Below are 19148 nucleotides of genomic sequence, written 5' to 3' on the forward strand. Positions count from 1 at the left end.
GCACGTGGCTACTGTTGATGGAACCCGGTCTAATGAATCCAGGTCGATGTTGCCTTCGCTGCACTCGCTCTCCCTCTCCCTCTCGCTCTCTCTTCTACTTCTAGTTTCTTTCTTGCACACGTCCGAAACGCTGCTCAAGTGCAAGGTCACACACGCCACCGATGAAGGCCAAAGGAGAAAGAAAAAGCGGCAAAGGCTCCACCAATTCCCAGGAAAAAAACACACTCTCTCCCTCTCTCTTTCTCTCTCTCACTCTCTCTTTTCCTTGGTTGGTTTCTTCAACAACGGAGGTTATGGTTTTCGTTTATTGTTTATCCATCGCGACGCCCACTCGCGCCGCGGTTTTGTTGTTTTATTTTTTTGGTTTGTTTTTTGTGTGTTTGTTTTTTTGCGTTTTGCGAACATTTATAATACGGGTGGCGCGTGTGTGGTGCGTGTCCGTGTTGGTGTGGATGTGTGTACTTAGTTGCCCCAAAAAAAATATGCCCGTTTTACTGGCGCGGATTCAACTGTTGCCACTGCTGCTGCTGCTGCTGCTGCTGTTTCTGTTTACCAGCCGGTTGCATAATTGCGGTTAAGGGTTTATGGTGAAGCTAAATGTAGGGGAGAAAGGGGAGGGGGAATCTGCAGAGGAAGGCACAAGGGCTTCTACGTGATATCACGCCAGCATTGAGTTTAGCGTTGGCGTTTCGAGCGAAAATCAAGGGCACTGAGAATGAGCAAAAGAGAACGGGGGAAGGGGCGGAGGGGTGGGGGGGGGGGGGGGAGGACACCTACGAAGAACCGGTACACCAGTGTCCCACACATGCACACCGATACAGACACGCATACGCACTCGCACATGATTTCTCTCCCTTTTTTTTTTCTCTGTTTCTATACATGGTTTTTTGTTTGTTTGTTTGTTTGTTTGTTTGTTAAACGTTAATATTGGAATTGTTTAAGGATGCTGTCTAAGGATCAACCTTCCCTATTAACCACTTCCCCTACCCCGCTTCACTTCCCACCCACTACATTCGGCACAAGATCACCCCCTCATCCCGCCCCTCCCTGTGACTCTTCTCTTATCCTGCTCTGGTAAAAAATATACTCTCCTCTCACCTGCGCCTTTTCTGTCTCTTCTGTTCTCTCGTTCGCCTTTCACTCGCTCGCTCTTAAATCTTCTTTCTTTATTTCATTATAGTAGACTGTTTGCCGTTTTGCAGGAGTGGTGCCATATCATTCAATTCAACCGCTTTATCACTTTTGGACAGAAGAAGAACGCTGCCCGTTCGATCAATTCATCCCCCCATCATCCCCATCCATTCCCTTTGTTGCCCTTTTTCCCCCCGTACCTTTTGCGCCACTCTTTCTCTCTCTCTCTCTCTCTCTCTCTCTCTCTCTCTCTCTTCCGGTACGTTGCAAAAAAAAAACGGTGAGGAAAAGAGCAAGGAGGTGAGAGCATTGGTAATGGCTTTATTTAATGTGCCCCCCTCCCCTCCCCCCACTCCTCCCCCGCACCCCTCCCAAAAGGTTAGTGCACCTTGGTGCTAGTTTTACTCTCGATAAACCTCCAAGTCCTCCGCGCAGCACAACCCGCCCCCCCCCCCCAGGGCTATCTATCGCCCTTTATCACAATGAAAAGGTTTTCTTTGATTTCCTCTCCTCCCCATTCCGCCTCCTCCTCCCCGTGCGGTACCTAGCTATGGCAACGTAGTCCCCCCAAACCTCCCCCCCCCCTCCCCCCACCCACCCTCTTTCTTTAGCAATTTCCCTTTTCTCGAGACTGGGCGAAGGCTAGGCGAATCCAGGCGAGACCAACCAAGTTGTTAAACGTTATTGTCACAGATAAGCTGCCGCGCTTCGTTGCTGCCGCGGACACCTCCCCTCCCTCTTTTCTCGTGCGGCCTCACCCAAACAGTTCTTTGAGCAAAATGGGTGCAGCAGTGGCTGCTCCGTGCGAATTGGAATTGAAATTGGAAGCAGCGGCCTGGCTCCACCTTCTCTCTCTCTCTCTCTCTCTCTTTCTCTTTTTTTTCTACCAACCACCACCTCCCCTCTGTCTGCGTTCCCCTTTCCCCCCGGCGGGGGGGAGTTTACATCGCTTTCACTAGGCACTTCATTCGTGTTATCCTTAACCTTAAGTACAGCCCTTACCTACGTTCATTACCACCTTGCCGCCTTCTGTGACACACCCCGCAGCAGCAGCAGCAGCAGCAGCAGCATCGAGCACCAATTCACGTGTCACGGCCATCCGGAGTGCACGGAAAGAACCCAAAAGACGCTCGCGGCGCTCAAACTTGCACAATGATAAAGAGAAAACCCCAAAATTTATATACCAGGTGTGATGCATATGCAAACCGTGCTTTTTGTTTGGCGAAAAAATTGCGCTTTTCCTTGGAAAAGGGTGTATAAATTATTCTCCAAAGGACAATGGCCAATCGTTAGCGACACATTTTAAATTATTTCTTGGGCAATTTTTGAAAAAACCGCCAATCTGTACCATTTTTTCCAAACCGATTCAGTTTTTCAAACAAATCGTAAAAAAAGAAACGCTGCTCGGTCACATTTCCTGCCCCACCCCCCCCCCCCCCACGAATACAAATGAATGTTCATCTGATAGAGATTGATTTAATTTGCTGTCACGAATAAACAGATTCTTTAACATAAAAAAAAAACCGAACACTGCGGCCGTTCTCATTGAAACGCGGATAACTACTACACAGCGAGTCAAGTCTGGTGCGTTAGCGACAGGTGGTAATTGTTACCAATTGTGGCGTGTCCTTGGTCGATATTCTGCGCGGCGGTGGCGGAGCTTTTTGCATCGCGCGAAATAGGTGTCAATATTGTCGCTTTTTGATATTTGTGGTTGATTTTTTTTTCTGTTGCTTGTAACGATCATACGTAACCCTTTTTTGGCCGACAAGGCCTGCAATTTTTATGTCTTTTAACAATTTTCGCTGGTTGGTGATACTCGCATCAATATCACTACTTTTAAAATGTTTAAACCACACTTTGTTTTCCACTGATTTTTTTCAAATGGAGGTAAAAAACCAACGATGTCCGCGAGTAGCCCGTTTTGAGGAACGGAACTTGATATTTTAAGCGCAATAAAAATGGTTGAACAGAAGTGTTACATTTAGAAAAATTGTACAGCGATTATGTTTAACGGAAACACTCAGACTGACTTTACAGCTCGATTTGGCGCTAGGTGGCAGCTTTAGAAAGAAAAAGACGCTTTCATGCGCATACACCTGCTATACATGTTTGTCTGTATGCGTGTAAATGATGTGAAATAAAACAGAAACAGAAAAAAGAAAAAGAAAATACAGAAATCCATTTTCGATGTGTTAAATGGCATCGGTTTGTTTTTTTGTGGACAGTGCGTGAAGGTGTCCGTTTGTGAAATGTCCCCCCCCCCCCCCCCCCCCCATGCATGCTAGCTAGCAGTTCAGGGGCAAATGGCGGACCAGCATAAATGGAGCACCAGCAACACTCCGACTCCGAACCCCCGGCGCTTTGCACAGAGAATGCACAGTGTGTTCGATGGGGGAGTACGGGGGGGTACGGGGAGCCCACTACTGCATCTTGTTTCTTCTTTCTACAACGGCTCAAATGTTGCTGCTGCTACTACTACTACTACTACTACTACTACTACTACTACTAGTACTATTACTATTACTGTTTGCTAACTCTTCTTCTTGGAAACACCGTGCTTCACGCTCCCCTTCTCACATTTTGTTCCATCGCTCCGTTTCTAATAATTAGTTGTTTATTCTCTCTCCCCCTCTGTCTGTCTGCTTCTTTTACTTTACACACTAATGTCGACGGAACCGTCTGTCTGGCGCGGAGGCCGGCTTGTAATGCTAGTTTAAATTAAGAACATGAAATGAATGGGAAATGACGAACACGGTGCGCCACCGCTTCCCAGCGCCGGGTCCCTTTTCCTGCGCGTCCACTAACCACATCGCCGCCGCATAATTTTCCCCATCGGCTGGTCGATGTCTGGTAGGTACGGCCCTGATCCTGGCCCCGTCCCAGATCTCGAGAGCCTGATCGTCGATCGCCCAATCTCTCTCTCTCTCTTTTTTTTTTCGTCCTCTATCTCGCTCGTCTTTATCTCTTTTAAACACTGTTTTTTTTTCCTTTTGCTAACCCGCGGATATATAAATTAAGTAATTACCCTATGGTGTCGGGCACGATTATTCCCCAGTAGCCGCCAGTCATCTGTCTGCTTCGCTATCTGCATCCTCTCACGATCCTTTTGACAAATTTTCTCTCTCTCTCTCTCTCTCTCTCTGTCAGCACACACATTTGGAAGGAAATATTTTTTTTTTGGACGCGCAAGAGGGAAATGCATTGTCCTGCCTACCTGGGTGGCTAACCGACGCAAACTAATACGCTAACCGCTTAATACTGGAAAAAGAAGAGGATGCGTCCGACGCGTGATTAACCAGAACTCAGAACGAAGCGGCGGCCAGGCCGTGCTCCCTTTATCTATCGAGCGACCGAAGCGGAGGTTTTTGGGAGGTCCCGGGACTCTGGTCTGGTTCGGAAGGTTTTGCTACAGGGACGTCAAATTATTCTGAATTGATCTCGCCGCCACGCCACTAACTACGCGTGTCCTCGAGCAAGTGTTTGTGAGATAGAGGGAGAGAGGGAGAGAGGGAGAGATGGAGAGAAAGACAGACTGTGCTCTTGCTGGGGGGGAGGGGGAGCTGCAACCGCGGTGTTTAGTTTTTTTTTTAAGAGTTTTGGTTATTGTACGGTTACTTCCTCTCTCTCTTTCTTTCTCTCTCCCTGCTCTCACTGCTCTTCCTGCTCTCCCTGCTCTCTCTTTTTCTCCTTTTTCTGTGCGCTCACTCGTTCACACTCATCCTCAGCGGCATGGGAGAGGGCGCCCTAGATGCCGGCCGCACCAGTTATCAGATCAGAGGAAAACGCATCGCCACCGAAACTGCTGCCATCGGGGCTGCTGGTGGTGGTCGGGCCCAGCAGACTTGCCGCCTCGGTTGACGGTAGCAAGCCGAACACGAGCTCCTGCTCGTCCGGTTCCTCGCCGTACGGGTGCCCGATGGAGCGGAGAAACAGGAACGCCAGCATCAGGAAGCTCGAACCGAGCAGATCGCCGAGGGCCGTCAGGTACGGGATGGCCGAGTTGTCCGGATCGATCTTCCACTTCCACATCAGATGGATGATGACGTGCGCAATGTACAGTAGCAGCATGATCTGCAAACAGACGGTGAGGAGAGAAGGAAAAAAGCCACATTAGCTCAGTGTGGAAGGGGTCGGGAAGGGGTGGTTTTTTTTTGGGGAGGTCCCTTACCTGGATCGTGCTGACGAGGAGATAGGAGAGCACGAACGGTGCCCCGATCGTCGAGCGCTGCATGTGGATGTAGTCGGCGGCGAAGATGAACAGGACCTGGCCGGGCAACGACATCAGCACCAGTATGCGGGCCGTCTTGGCGTACGGCACTACAGTGCGGGTGCGGAACGGAGCGAAAGGAATGAAAATCAAGGTTAGACAGGTTAGGAGCTCCACAAGTGCAAATACCAGGTGTGATGCATATGCAAAGCGTTCTTTTTTTATTTTTTTCTTGGGCGAAACATTTGCGCTTTTTCTTGGAAAAAGGTTCAGAAATTATTCTTCAAAGTCTATGGCCAATCGAGATATCATGAAAATTGTTGACATTTTTATCGAAACAAATCAATCAAAATCGTGTTTTTAGGCAAAACTGACAAAAAGCATCACTTTTTCCACTTCATAACGCAGCCAAAAATCGAGAAATAGGAATATCAACAAAAACTTGTCGGGGCTACCTAGACGAACTTATATTCTTTCAGACAAGTATCGATTTGTATTGTTTTAAATGACCCATCACGCAGCTACGATGAGCACCGTGAAAAGGTATCCTTTCAAAGACACGGCTTTTTAAATTTGATGCCACGGATGAAGTTTTTAATCAATCTCCCTCAAAATAGCGCCAAATATTCTTCAAACGTTGCAGTTTAATATGCCATTCAGTTGAAAGAATAACACTGAATGATTACGTCACAAAAATTCGTCAAAAATGATCCTTTTTGTTGGCCAGAAATTACCGAATCCCCCCGTAAGCGCGTTTAAAATATTCGTTACAGTGTTAAATTTAGAATGAAATGCACACCGATTATGTTTACCGGATGCCTAATGCAAACAAAATCAAACACTTTGACTGACTGCACACCACCAGTTGGCGCTAGATGGCAGCTTTAGAAGGACAAAAAAAGCTCGGCCTTTCATGTATGCCCCTGGGTAAAGCACGCCGCCCCCCCCCCCCCCCCCCCGCGCGACTGACCTCCTTTGAACAGGGCCTTCCAGGGCAGCTCGAAGATGTTGATGTGCGGCGGAATGATGCCCAGGATCGAGCTCTGGTGCAGCATCGTTGAGATTTTGCTGGCCTGCACCGACACGAGATTGCCACCGATACCGTTGATGATGGGCTGGAACACCACGAACCCGTTGAAAATGCCAACCGCCGTGTCCAGCACCAGTCCGCCCATGCTGCAAGCGAAGGAAAAAGGGGCGAAATGAGTGTTTGTTTTTTTTTATTAGTAACTAGGCTGAAGCTTCTTTTTAAAAAAAAAAAAAAAAAAAAAGAGTTACCACTTACCCGCTTATGAAGAGAGCGGACAGCACCGGTACCCAGCCAGAGGTTAGCACCGTGCGCGTGTATTTGTTCCTTAATACTATGAATACCCACATCGGTAACAGCATGAAGTAGGCGATGATCACGGCGAACGTGATCCAGAGGTGCGTGTCTGTGTGGCGATTGCGATTCGGTTCAGAAGGACATTCAGAGAGGGGAAAGGGGTGCCCCAATACTTACCGATGTTATCAAACAGTTGCGTGGCGATGAAGGAGAGCAACGAGATCGAAACCACGTCACCGATCGAGGCCGCCAGCGGTGTCGCCAGGTTGTCCGGGTTCATCTGGTAGCGATTCGACAGTAAAATCACAGCCACTAGCACAAAGTCTGCCCCAAAAAAAACCGAAAAGCGTTAAAAGATTGCGATCAGTCACTGGCGATAGAGACACTGGCGCACTGCCGGGCTCACTTACCCAGCACGAAGCAGGAGGTGGTCGCGGTAAACATGCTGGCCGCGGTCAGCAGCATCGCGTGATCGAACACAAAGTTCCCGTTCATGATCGCACCCACCGAGATGGCGAAGATCGACACGATGAAGGCGGCAACGATGGCCTGCACCTGTACCAGCGCAATGTTCCCCACGATCATGTGCAGGATCTCGCGCTTGCTCGTCATGTTGCCGAGGTTCGCCTGGGTCGATAGCCGTGACGCGAGGCACATGTCGAGGTTACCCTTCAGACCGAGCAGGGCCGGCACCAGGATGAACAGTTCCGTCACATGCTTGAACACCTTCCAGTGCTGCCGGAGTGGAAGGAAGGAAGGAAGAAAATGCGTTACAGGGTTTGCGGTCAGGTCAGGTTAGCTGAGGCTTGGAACGAATGGAACGCTTAATATTTGGCCGCACACTTTTGCTCACTGTAGCGCTTCTAGTGATCGCATTGCTACTCTGTTGAGGTTTTTTTAAAGGCCATAGTCTCTTCTTTTAGTGAGGAAAAAATCGTCAAAATCAAACCATATCTTCAAAAGTTATCGCCGAAGGAACACGAAGGGTGAAAAAAATATGTCTGCACACTCATTTTGAAAACTCGATTAGATTGGGGAAAAACCCACGTAAATCTGCATTTTCACAAAAACCGGGAGGCAAATTTGACCTAAGCAAACATAGGGGAATACCATAGGAAGGTTTAAGTTCATTTACGCATCTAGAAATTGCCCGTAAACTCTTAAATTTGGAAAGCAATTTGTAGTTGTGGTTTGAAAGTGAACGTTTTCATCACAGGAGGGTCCGTGAACGGCCGTTTGTACACAGAAGAATGTCTGGAAAAGATCATTTCTACCTTTTATTAAGTCAAGAGACTCAGTTGAATACGATACGCAACGCTCAACGAAGCTACGTTGCAAATAGTGTACAGATGAAGTGTTCTATGGTGTAACGGTGACAGATTTGTCAAACCGGGTTCGTCGCTTATGAGTCTTTCGATTCGTACCAAAAATCGACTCATTTTTGATGATTTGTTTAGAAACAAAGCATCTACCGATTTATATTTTTGCAAATGCCACAATAAACTACAACTTTTGAAGAAAATTTTGACGTATTTTGCTTGGTTTTTGTTTAAATAAACTTTCGTCCGTGGCATCAAATTAAGAAATGCGTGTCTGCAAATGCATTCCAAAATCAATATCTTGGTCAGTTTGTCTTCAAGTGAGGTGAAAATTTTACACAATATTCTTGCAGGGATCAGCATTCAGGGAAAAATGTAAAAAAGTAAATGCAGTTTTACAAAACCAAATGCTCTTAGGCCCCTTTTATGAAAAGGTCCCGTTAAATTTTTGGCACGACTAAGCAAGTTGCCACTACAGCACCAAAGTCCCAAATTGCCCACAGTATTGTCCAATACAATTAAATTGCCGGCTATTATGGAACACAACATACTGAAGAAACAGGGATAAAATGAGTAAAAAAAAATCCCACTATAATGTGCAAATGGTGGGAAAAAACTAGCCAATGAGACTTTTTCCACTTCTGTGCAGCACATTGTTTGTAACATAAAAAAAAACCAAAAGTGTGTAAATTGTACGCATCGGGGCCCACTAATTCAATCGTTATTTTTTTTATGCAGAGCCAGTATAAAATACCTACAAAAACAGACCGTTTTCCATGTGTTTCCAGCTTATTACTGGCCTAAGCTGTGCCCTTATTTCATGCGACGCAAATATTAGGCGTAACCATGATTTGGGTTAGCGGTTAGTGCGCGCGTAAACTGTCAATTGCAGGCGATTAGATTGTTGTGAGAAAATCAGCCAAGAATCAGCATCATTTTTATCGTCAGGGAGCCATGCATGGAAGCGATCAAAACCATCAAACAGACACACACGAACGCACGCACGCACGCACGCACGCACGCAAACACACGCTTTACCGAGGCCAGGAAGCTGATAAAGGTCGAGTCTTCGCCGAACGAGCTGCGTCCCTGTGGGAGATTCAGGAAGGTGCGAACGGAAGGTGAAAGCTCTGACTGTCTGACCATTAACGCTGAGTTGTTTGTGTGTGTGCTGTCGGCAGATCAGTTGACAACCGGACACGAGCTCGGCTCTAACAGGGCGCACGAAAGGGGGATCCACCCCGGGTTTGGAATTCACTTTTTTCACTGAAGTGCTTCGCGCTACGCGAAGCACAAATAACGTTCAACGCGGGGGAGGGGGAGCGGGGGTTCAAGGACGTCTGGTGCCTTCAAGGGGGGGCCAAGGGGCCACTTGATGCGAACCGGGGAATACCTGGGCCCGCCCTACCATTGACCACTGGGTTGGGTCACTTACCTCGACACGGCCAAGTATGATGCCGGCACCGATCGTACCGATACCGGCGATAAAGAACGGGATCGCAATCTGTATCGTCGTCTGCCACCACTTCTCGGGCCGAAGTCCAGCGGCCCCGGTACGCCCCGACGACACCACCTCACCACCGTCGCCATCCGTACCGCCGGCGCCGCCGCCGATGCCCGAAGCGTCACCACCGATGGTGCCACCGAGCCCGCCGTCGCCATCACCTGCGCGCGCCGTCCTCGGGTGGCCCTTCGATCCACCGACCACCACTGGTTCGCCCTCATCCAGCCCGGCCAGGCTGCCGGTTCCGGTGCTGCTGATGGTTCCGCCCCGATGATCCGGTTCCGATGACGCGATCGACGTCGTGATGATGGACGCTAGCGAACCGCTCGACGATAGGGGCTGGTGGTTGCCGACCTTGCCTCCTGCTCCATCGCCTGTAATGCCGGTGGCAGAGAGCGGGCGGGAGAGAGAGAGATAATAGTAAGAAAAACATAATCAAATAATAGAGACAAAAAGAATAAGTTTGCTTTTCCGAACCCATAATCACATAGAAAAATTAACTTTTGGTTTAACTTTTAAGCATGTTTTTCATCAGTTTTAGGTCCGTATCTTCTTCCGCTTCTAGAACTGATAACTTATGCATAATGCTGCTGCTCTATTAATATTCATCCGCATTTGTCCATCTACCTAACGTTCGTCACACGATTTCTAATAGATTTAGTACAAGACTAAGCAGCACATCATTTCCAAACAAAATCTGATTTTGTGGATATTCAACCATGGTTTTGGTTTGTTTTTTTTTGCTAATGAAAAACATGTTTAAAGGGTCATGTAGCTCGAAAACCTACCAGACAGCACCGTGGAACTTTTATCTATTCTTTGAGACCACCTTAGCAAGCGTGGGGGCCAAATTGAGCTGCACACTTAAGCGGGGGGCTTCGGTAATTTCTGGCCCAAGAAAAGGATAATATTTGAAGATTTTTTGTGACGTACCCAATCAGTTTTATTCTTTCAAGTGTACGTCATATTAAACTACAACTTTTCTGGAATATTTGGTTCTAGTTTGGTGAAGATTTAATAAAAACTTCATCCATGGCATCAATTTAATGAGGGAGCGTTTGCGGAAGGGTTTTTTTTTCCGTTGCCCATCGTAGCTGCGTGATGGGTCATCGGAAAAATACAATTCGATACTCGTTTGAAAGATTTTAAGTTTATGCAGGTAGCCCCGAAGAGTTTTTGTTAATTTTCTTATTTTTCCATTTTTGGCAGCTTTATTAAGTTGAAAAACCGTTTCGTCATTTTGCTTAAAAACACGGTTTTTTATAGATTTGTTGAAAACAAAGTATCAACCATTTTCATGAAATCTCGACGGGACTACCTGGCAAACAGTGTACAGATTATGCGTTTAAAATTTCATATCAATCGGCCCAGTAGTTTTTGCGGTACTGAGTGGGCACCGACTTTGAAAACGCGATCTTGTTGGGGAAACGCTCTTTAAAGCCTTGTATGAAACGAACGTTTTTAAAAATCTATAGCTTGATCAGTTCTTCCTCGATTGATCCAAAAAATATACGCAATGTTCTAGAAGGAATCAGCATTCAGGGAACAATGTTAAAAATTAATTAAATACCGAAGCACCCAAAAACATCCCAAAAAACCAGAACTTGAATTAAAATAAAACGGTTTGGAAGATACCTGAAAATTGTGAGTGCGGCTATAGCAAGTTGTATACACAGAAACAGATAAACAAATATGTAGATGCTTGTGCAGCAGTAGAACACACAGCATTTCCACTGCAACAGCACAGTGGAAATGCCCAGGAAAATGCCAGAGAGACAGAGAGACAGAGAGACAGAGAGACGAGTAAGTCTCGGATGGCGTGCTGATGGCATCGCCCATCGAAATGACGAACGCCATTTCCACCCGCCATCACCATCATCATCATCATCATTATTAGCCCCTTTTCGGTGACGCCCTCGTCTCGTCGCCTGATTACCCATTGGCAAGCGTGGTGGAAATGTACCGCATTTTGCATACGATCACCGCCCGTCTATCGCTCTGTCGCGATCGGTGCGGCAAGTACAGCTCCTCAGCGCCTTATGCTTCGCCGAATCGCATGCTTTGTGTCGAACGGTGTGTCAAGGTTGCGGTTGGCGCGGTGAACGCGAACGAACACGATGCACGATTAGCCAACTAGCTGCAATTAAGTGAGTTTACTAGCGAGTAGCGAGGCAGTGGCACCAGTTTCTGCGCGGTCGCGGTGCACTCTGCGCGGTCGCGGAAGCGGAAACCACCAATTCGCACGCACCCTCACGGTGTCTCACGTGGCGTGGTGGACAATTCGGCCATTCGATGTGACAATTGTTCCGTTTCCGTTGCCATTTTTTTTGTGCTATTTTTTTTCATTCTCATCGAATGATGGTTTTTTTTTTCTTTATAGTTCATGCTCCGCATGACACAAACACAGCACTGGCAGTTTATGTGTGGCAAATTTTTGAAAATTGCCGCGAGGCGAGAAAAGAAAAAAGAGGAAGAAAAATAAAACACCAAAAACATTGACATCACATTGCATTCAAGCCGCGGAACCGTTTCCTGCCCCATTTGCCCCAATTGACGTCATCCTGGGCGTAGCAGGCCAACCATTAGAACTATCCTGCTCTGTCTGTCTGTCTGTCTGTCTGTTGGTTAAATGCACTACCACTACCAGGAACGAATAGAGCGCGGCTGGCTGGCATGCAGAATCGGTTCTGCACGGGAACAAACCCGAAACCGAATCGCCAACACGCCAACAAGCATGCATGCATGCGGAAAAAGGATTAGAGGGCAAGGGAGGGAGGGAGGGGGCTAGAGGTTTCAAAACTAATCATCGCGTTAGGGAGGGGTGAGTCAGCGAACAGGAAACAGTTAAAGCGGGCTCGGGAAGGAGAAAAAAAAACCGCAACAACAACAACCAACGAGATGAAAGATTAAGTAGAAGAAAAAACACAGATTTAACAAAACAAAAAAAAAACGAAACACACACTCCGGAAGGCTGCAAAATCGGATCGGTGTGCACACTTTGTGTCTGGTTCTTTTTTTTTTTTTGTTTTCCTGTGCGTCTGTGCGCATCGAAATCGGGCCCCATCGGGATTTCACCGGCAGTTAGTCGCGGCCCTGGATTTGTCTTTGCTGGCCACTCCTCCAATGATGTCGCACAATATGTTCACCGTGCTTTTTTTTTGTTTTGTTTTGTTTCGCTACCCCGTCGATTGTTGTTTGCAAGACTTGCTTTTTTTTTTTTTTTTGTTTGTTGTGTGACCAACAACAACAGCAGCAGGAACAAAGTTAACGACAACAACATTCTGCAACAATTTAGATGCGCATCTCGCTGTGATAAGTGATAAGTAGCCGGGGCCCCCCGGGGGCACTTGAGCGAGCGTGACACAACGCAGTACCTGGCAGACAGACAGAGAGAGAGAGAGAGAGAGAGAGGCCCAGGGGCGAGAGTTGTAGGAGGAAGTCACGTTGACAGTTCTCGCTGCTGCTGCTGCTGCTACGAGAAAGTGCAGCAGATGATGGCGATGATGGCCGCTATCTAGATCATTAAACGATCGTGCTGGACGAGGTCCGTTCGGTGACCACGGAAAACGTGAGTTGCCATTTGCCAGGGGCGGGGGGAGGGAGCGGAGCGATCGATGTCGCGTTTTGGGTCGCACTTCACATCGAACATCGCGGCATGAGCCGCAACGCGGAGCAGATAAGGCAAAGTACCGGGCTGGTATCGGTGGAATGATCGGTGGAGTGTGTGAGAGAGAGAGAGAGAGAGAGAACGAGAGAGAGAGAGAGAGAGAGAGAGAGAGAGAGAGAGAGAGAGAGAGAGAGAGAGAGAGATAGAGGCCCTATCGAAGCTGCGACCGGCGCGATACTACTACGAAGTATCCCTCAAGCTTCTCTCTCTCTCACTCTCTCTCTCTCACTCTCTCTCTCTCTCTCTCTCTCTCTCTATCTCTTTTTCTAGGCGCTAGAACGCATATCACTGATTTCATCGTCGTCGTCAAAGTCGACATCAAAGTACATACCGTCTTTGGCAGGCTGCTGTGGTCTGCGCTAGATACTATGGTCTCCCATCCCCCCCCCCCCACCCCCCTCCCCTCTCATGGGTCTCTGTAATCTCTTCTTTCGCTTGCGGCTTCAGCGAGCGATTGATTTATGATGCCCCCCCCCCCCCCCCTCTCTAGAGCCTGCCAGATTCATGGCACCTGGCAACCGGCAGCTCATAATTGGAGGCGAAGGTGGGTGGTACACAGCATAATAAAATAGCACGCGAGCGCGCGCGCGCGCGCTCGCCCACCGACCATCACGAGCGAGAGATTCACCATAATCTCCATATCGGGCGAGCAACGGCGCCCTTTGCGACGTGGAGGGGGAGCGAGCGAGGTGGTGGTTTCGTTAGCTGCAAATCGGCCCGAATGCCCGAAAGGATGCCAAGGCCCCCCCGGGGCCCGACCCGGCCAGGTTCACACGGTGGGGTCGCGAGCTTCTTCGAGATTCGAGCGAGTTGCTGCTGCTGCTGCTGCAATCCAATTAGCTCCGAGGGCGCGTTCGCATCATAAAAAAAGTAAAGCATAACACAGATCCATAAAACGGTCCAGTTATAGTGCCTGACGACGACGACGACGACGACGACGGATTGTCTGGGAAATATCCTTGGCGGTTCAAGGTTCGCAAACCCGGAGCTTCGTGCTTAAAACGGACGGACATGGCTGGTTTATCGTTTTACTGCCTCCCACTGGGAGCAGCCAGCCAGACAGACAGACCGTCGCTAGACAGTACCGGGCAGTGGTGGTATGGTCAAGGTGATGGCATCCCTTCGCAAAAACAAAAACAAAACAAAAAAAGGGTAAAAGATCTCCTCGGAAGGTCCGGGAAAAGGGTGGCCTACAAAAGTGAAGCGTAGCGAAACCCTTGACACCCAACGAGAGGCAGCGGAGAGTGCGGAAAGAGTCGCGCAGCAAAGGGTTGAGCAAATGGGCGGATTAAGGGGGTGGAACACCGTGGAAAACCGAACGACAGTCCGCGGGAGAACCTTCTAGTGTGCTTGCGCGACAAGAATCCCAGTCATGGACGAAGAGCGAACGAGCGAACGAGAGAGAGAGAGAGAGAGAGAGAGAGAGAGAGCGGGAGAAAGAGGGTGCACAATAGAGCGAGATTAAAAGAGAACGATTTTTAGAAGAAATAACAAATAAGAAAAAGGAAAGAGAAATAAGTTGGAGAAGAACTAACAAACAAGAAGAAAGAAAAACGAAAGAGTTGGAGAAGAACTGAACAAAATACACGGTCTGTCGCAAAGTAAATCAGGACTTTTTGCCATAAGAACCTTTCTGGTGAAGCTACATTAATGTGCGTATTTTTGTTTGAAAGGTGGCACATCTCTTGGGCACTTTTAGTCCAAATTTCACTGACATATGGCCCACCGGAAGCAAAGTTATGGCACATAACAAGGTACAGTATGTTTTTGGGTTGGCCGGTACAAGCCTTCTGAAGGGCCAAAAAACCCTCGGTAAACTCGGTAAAACGAGTTACCAAATTGATTCAGTACGTTTGTGGTGATGATTGGCTATCCAGTGGCAAAGTTTATGAGGAGTAGATGCGTTTCTAAACCGGTCATTATTCGGAAGAAATTCACGGCAAGAAGCATCGAAAGAGTGCGGCACTTTCGCAAAATAAAAGAAATTACCAGCCTAAACGGTTACTGCCGTATATTACATTGGTGTTTTGGTGCGTTTAATGCATCTCATTCGTTGGAGCCTGCAAGAATATCCTGAAAAGGGAAGGTGGCGCTTGTTGCGCCCATAATGCGGCGTCTCATTAACGCTTTTTTTTTTACCAAAAACTGTATTTTAATCGAAAACTCCTGCCCCGTAACCACCCGATCTGGTAGCCTGTGGTTTTTAATTATTCGATAAGCTTCATTAGCGGATGAAAGACACACATTATGCTGAAATGAGGGGCCGTTCAGAAGGCTTGTCCCAGAGCAACCCCAAAAACATACTGCCACTCTAGCCGCCATAACTTTGCTTCCGGTGGACCAAATGCCATGAAATTCGGACTGAAAGTCCCTAAAGGATGCACCTTTCAAACGAAAATACGCACATTAAAATAGCATTCTCAGAAATTTTCCTGCGCAAAGAGTCCTGATTTACTTTGCGACAGACGATGTAAAAGGAAATATGCCAAGAAACAAGATGAAGAAGAAGGAAGAAGAAGGAAGAAGAAGCAAGAAGAAAGAAGAAAAATGCAGCAAAAGGAAGACGAAAGAAGAAATGGAAAGAAGAAGAAGAAGAAGAAGAAGAAGAAGAAGAAGAAGAAGAAGCAGGAGGAAGAAAAAAGGAAAAGCAAATGGTGAAGACGGCCGACACGGCCGTTTCGCCGCTCAAACTCACCAGTGCCGGCCACAGTGATCGTGTACGGACGGTACCCGTCCTCGTCGACCCGGTAGAACTCGGTCGCGCCCCGCATATCGATCCGGAGCTGGCTGTCGTTGCCGGTGGCTCCGTTGCCGTCGGTGGTGGTCTGGTGGTGGTGGTGGTGGTGGTGGTGGTGGTGCTGCTGCAGCGCAAGCGGAAACGGTAGTGCAGGCGTTGGGGGCGGGTGTGCGTCGTCACCGTTGTCGTGCGAGCGGCGCCGCTGCCGCACCAAGATGCTCGAGCTCGAGGAGGAACGACGCGGTGGATGGGTGGTGCTGGTGGTGCTGGTGGTGCTGGTGGTGCTGGGACCGGTGACCACGGTACCGAGCGGTACCGGGCCCTGGCACTCCAGCAGTACCGCGTCCAGCGCCTCGTACGGTAACGGGCTACCGGGGGTGGTGGTGGTGATCGTCGTAAGGGTGCTGCTGCGCCGGCGCCCCTCACCCACCGGTATCGTCACATCGCCCGCGACCACCGTGACCCCGTCCGCCACCGTTACCGCCGGTCGCAGCTCGCTAGCCACACTGTTTGGCTTCATCTTCTGGGCGGCCAATCTTTCCCCGGATATCCCGTGGTCACGCGGTGGCACTCGGCTTTATTTCGCTGCCGCCTGGTACCGCCTGTTAGTTTTGTCACTCTACTGCTGCTGCCCGTTCCCAGGGATAATTGACGAGGCGGGCGCCGTGCGCTTACTTGATGCGAGAGCGAGAGAGAGAGAGCACGAGTCCTGGTACGGGCCGGGTCCGTCTATCGGCAGGGCAGCTTGCACCGGCTTCCGCCTACTGCCATGTGGCCCGGTGGCCCGAGCACCCGTACGATGGTGGGCCGGCCGAGGCCGAACGATCGCGCTCCGGTAGCGATCCAGCGATCCGGGGACGGCTGGCCGAGCGTGCTGCTGCTGCTGCTGCTGCTGCTGCTGCCGTCGGTTCCGGCACGTCCACCCAAGCCCGGCACTGACCGTCGCAACGGCGTCAACGGACCACACAGACCCGCTAGCCACTCCAGGCTGACCCGCTTCGCTGGTCTGGCACACCGACGCACACGTCCTGGGGTACACACACTACTACTCCTCCGGGTTTGCTGTCGTCGCACGTCGGTTGATTTGCTGCTGCTGCACTAGTAGAGTACACTTGGGCCCACGTTGCCGGAATGTTGATTGTTTTGCGAAGCGTCGTCGTCGTCCACGTACGTAGTCTGCATTTGGAAGGGTGTAGAGGGGGCGAAGAAAAGGGGTAGGCAGGGATGAGGGTGAGAGCAGAGACAAATTGTGATGAGCCGATGAGAGAGAGAGAGAGCGCAGGGTACGGGTAGGGAAGACAAAGCCACAAAACGACAAACGGTACGGTACAACCACCCAAGGCACCAGGGCTAAGGAAGGGGGGGGGGGGGAGCTAGAGAGGGAGAGAGGGAGGGAGTAATAAATCTTGGAACACCTTAATATTTGGCCGCACTCTTCTACTCATTGTAGCGCCCCCTAGTGGTCTTTGCTTTGCTACTCTGTTTGGTGTCGGTTTTAAAGGTCACAGTCTCTTCTTTTAGTGAGGAAAAAAATTGTCAACATCGAACCACACCTTCAAAAGTTATTGCCGATGGAACACGAAGGGTGAAAAAAGAAAACGTCTGCACACTCACTGTGGAAACTCGATTTGAGTGGAGAAAAATCCCAAAAATTCATTCAAGTAAACCTTGAAGTACGCATATTCAACCGTTACTGGGCGAAGAAGTGTAAACGCATGCCCAATTCTACGGGCTAAACTTGATCAAACCGTTGTCAACAGATCCTGGACTCTCCTGGAAAGTGTAATTTGGCCCGAAAAACTTACGGCAGGTGCAATCAGGTTGTGACAAATAATTTTGTGGGAAGTTTTGCGTTGGTATCAAGCCAGAAAATTGCCCAAACAGTTCCACAGGACACCGCTTGATTGCCAAAATCCGTGGCCGGGAAGGGTTGACGGATCTCACGTAAAACGTGAATTGTTAAAAAAAAAAAAACAACACGGCGAGGCAAAGTTGACTTCAGCAATCATAGAGGGAATACAATAGGAAGGTTTTAAGTTCATTTACGCAGATAACAAATTGATCGTAAACGGCTAATTTGGAAAGCGTTCTGTGCCGTTGTGGCTTGCAAACAAACCATTCCATGACGGAACGATCCATGAACGGCCATTTTGTGCAAAGAATTGGTCTCGCAAAAGGTCCTGTTAAGTGTTGGCGCGAGCTTAGCGCAAGCTGCCCCTGCCAGTACGGCGGTACATAGGTTGGTATCGAAACAACATTCCATTGATTTCATACCAAAAACTGTTTTCAATCCACCAAATTGCCCCCACAATTTCGCCCAATCGAACAATGTTGGGCTGTAATGAAGCAAAAACTTAGGAAACATGGTAAAATGATAAAAAAAAATCCAGCTGTACGATGGATAATAGTTTTCTCCTCATTTTTTTTTATCAATAGCTCAATAAAATAACTACAAAATGACACCGTGTTTTCCATGTGCTTTCCAGCTTATGGCTGGCCTGAGCTGTGTCCTGTTTTATGCGGCCAAATTTAAGGTGGAACACCTAGCTTTAGGAGGACGTGGTGAGGCCAACCGCCAACCGGAAAACAAACACCACCCCGTTAAACCCCGTCTTGTGCAGCAGCAGCAGCAGGAGGACCAGTAGAGAGGACCAGTAGAGCATCTGAGGTGATCTGAGGTTGTCTGAGGTTGCATGAGGGTTAAATTGAGCGCGCGAGGTCTAGTTGATAGTGATACGCGGTAGCCAGCAGTCCAGCAGCACATTCTTGCACACAACAAATAATGCGAACACACTTTGTTTTCCCCCCCCCCCGCCCCCCTCTTTTGGAAAATTGCCAAGCACACCGAAGAATCCAAGCAACCCACGTTGAGTAGACGCACCTGGGGCACTGGTATAAGCACTAAATGGAATGGCGAACTACTACTACTACTACTACTACCACGACTGTTACTACCACCCCCCCACCAGGCCGAAATCCGAAGCCAAAGGAGTCGATTACGACCACTAGAGACTAGAGACACCCACTAAGATGGCGCACCCGGTACACTCACTAGGCAACGAACTGCCGAGGATCACGCATGGATCGCAGGACTACAGTGGAGACTTTTTAACTCCACTGGTGCTGGTGCACTGGGGCCGACTACTACTCCCCGCATATACCCCACACAAAAAAGCACACAGGCACCGACACTAGCGGTCGCGGGATCACGATCGGCGCCCACGTCTATACCACTGTCCGTCCGACACCGCACTGA

The 19148-nt window shown here is 48.9% G+C and overlaps 1 protein-coding gene across 6 annotated transcripts in view; it reads right to left on the reverse strand.

Annotated features, from left to right (window-relative positions):
* Positions 1 to 2478: 2478 nt before the first annotated feature.
* Positions 2479 to 19148, reverse strand: part of LOC126571808 (solute carrier family 41 member 1) — a 39522-nt gene continuing 22852 nt past the window's right edge. For 3 of the 6 annotated variants that reach the window (XM_050230638.1, XM_050230661.1, XM_050230653.1), the window contains exons 2-10: positions 15851 to 17068; positions 9420 to 9862; positions 9023 to 9073; positions 7076 to 7400; positions 6843 to 6989; positions 6627 to 6774; positions 6312 to 6517; positions 5303 to 5451; positions 2479 to 5205 (exon numbers count right to left, since the gene is read on the reverse strand). In XM_050230638.1, the coding sequence (XP_050086595.1) occupies positions 4879 to 5205; positions 5303 to 5451; positions 6312 to 6517; positions 6627 to 6774; positions 6843 to 6989; positions 7076 to 7400; positions 9023 to 9073; positions 9420 to 9862; positions 15851 to 16412 (2358 nt within the window). In that variant the 5' untranslated portion in view covers positions 16413 to 17068 and the 3' untranslated portion in view covers positions 2479 to 4878. Of the gene's footprint in view, positions 5206 to 5302; positions 5452 to 6311; positions 6518 to 6626; positions 6775 to 6842; positions 6990 to 7075; positions 7401 to 9022; positions 9074 to 9419; positions 9863 to 15850; positions 17069 to 18944; positions 19060 to 19148 lie in introns of those variants that run through there. The other 3 variants (XM_050230646.1, XM_050230668.1, XM_050230674.1) reach the window with 3 other exon arrangements.

The sequence above is a fragment of the Anopheles aquasalis genome, chromosome X (assembly GCF_943734665.1).
Source record: "Anopheles aquasalis chromosome X, idAnoAquaMG_Q_19, whole genome shotgun sequence".
Lineage (NCBI taxonomy): Eukaryota > Metazoa > Arthropoda > Insecta > Diptera > Culicidae > Anopheles > Anopheles aquasalis.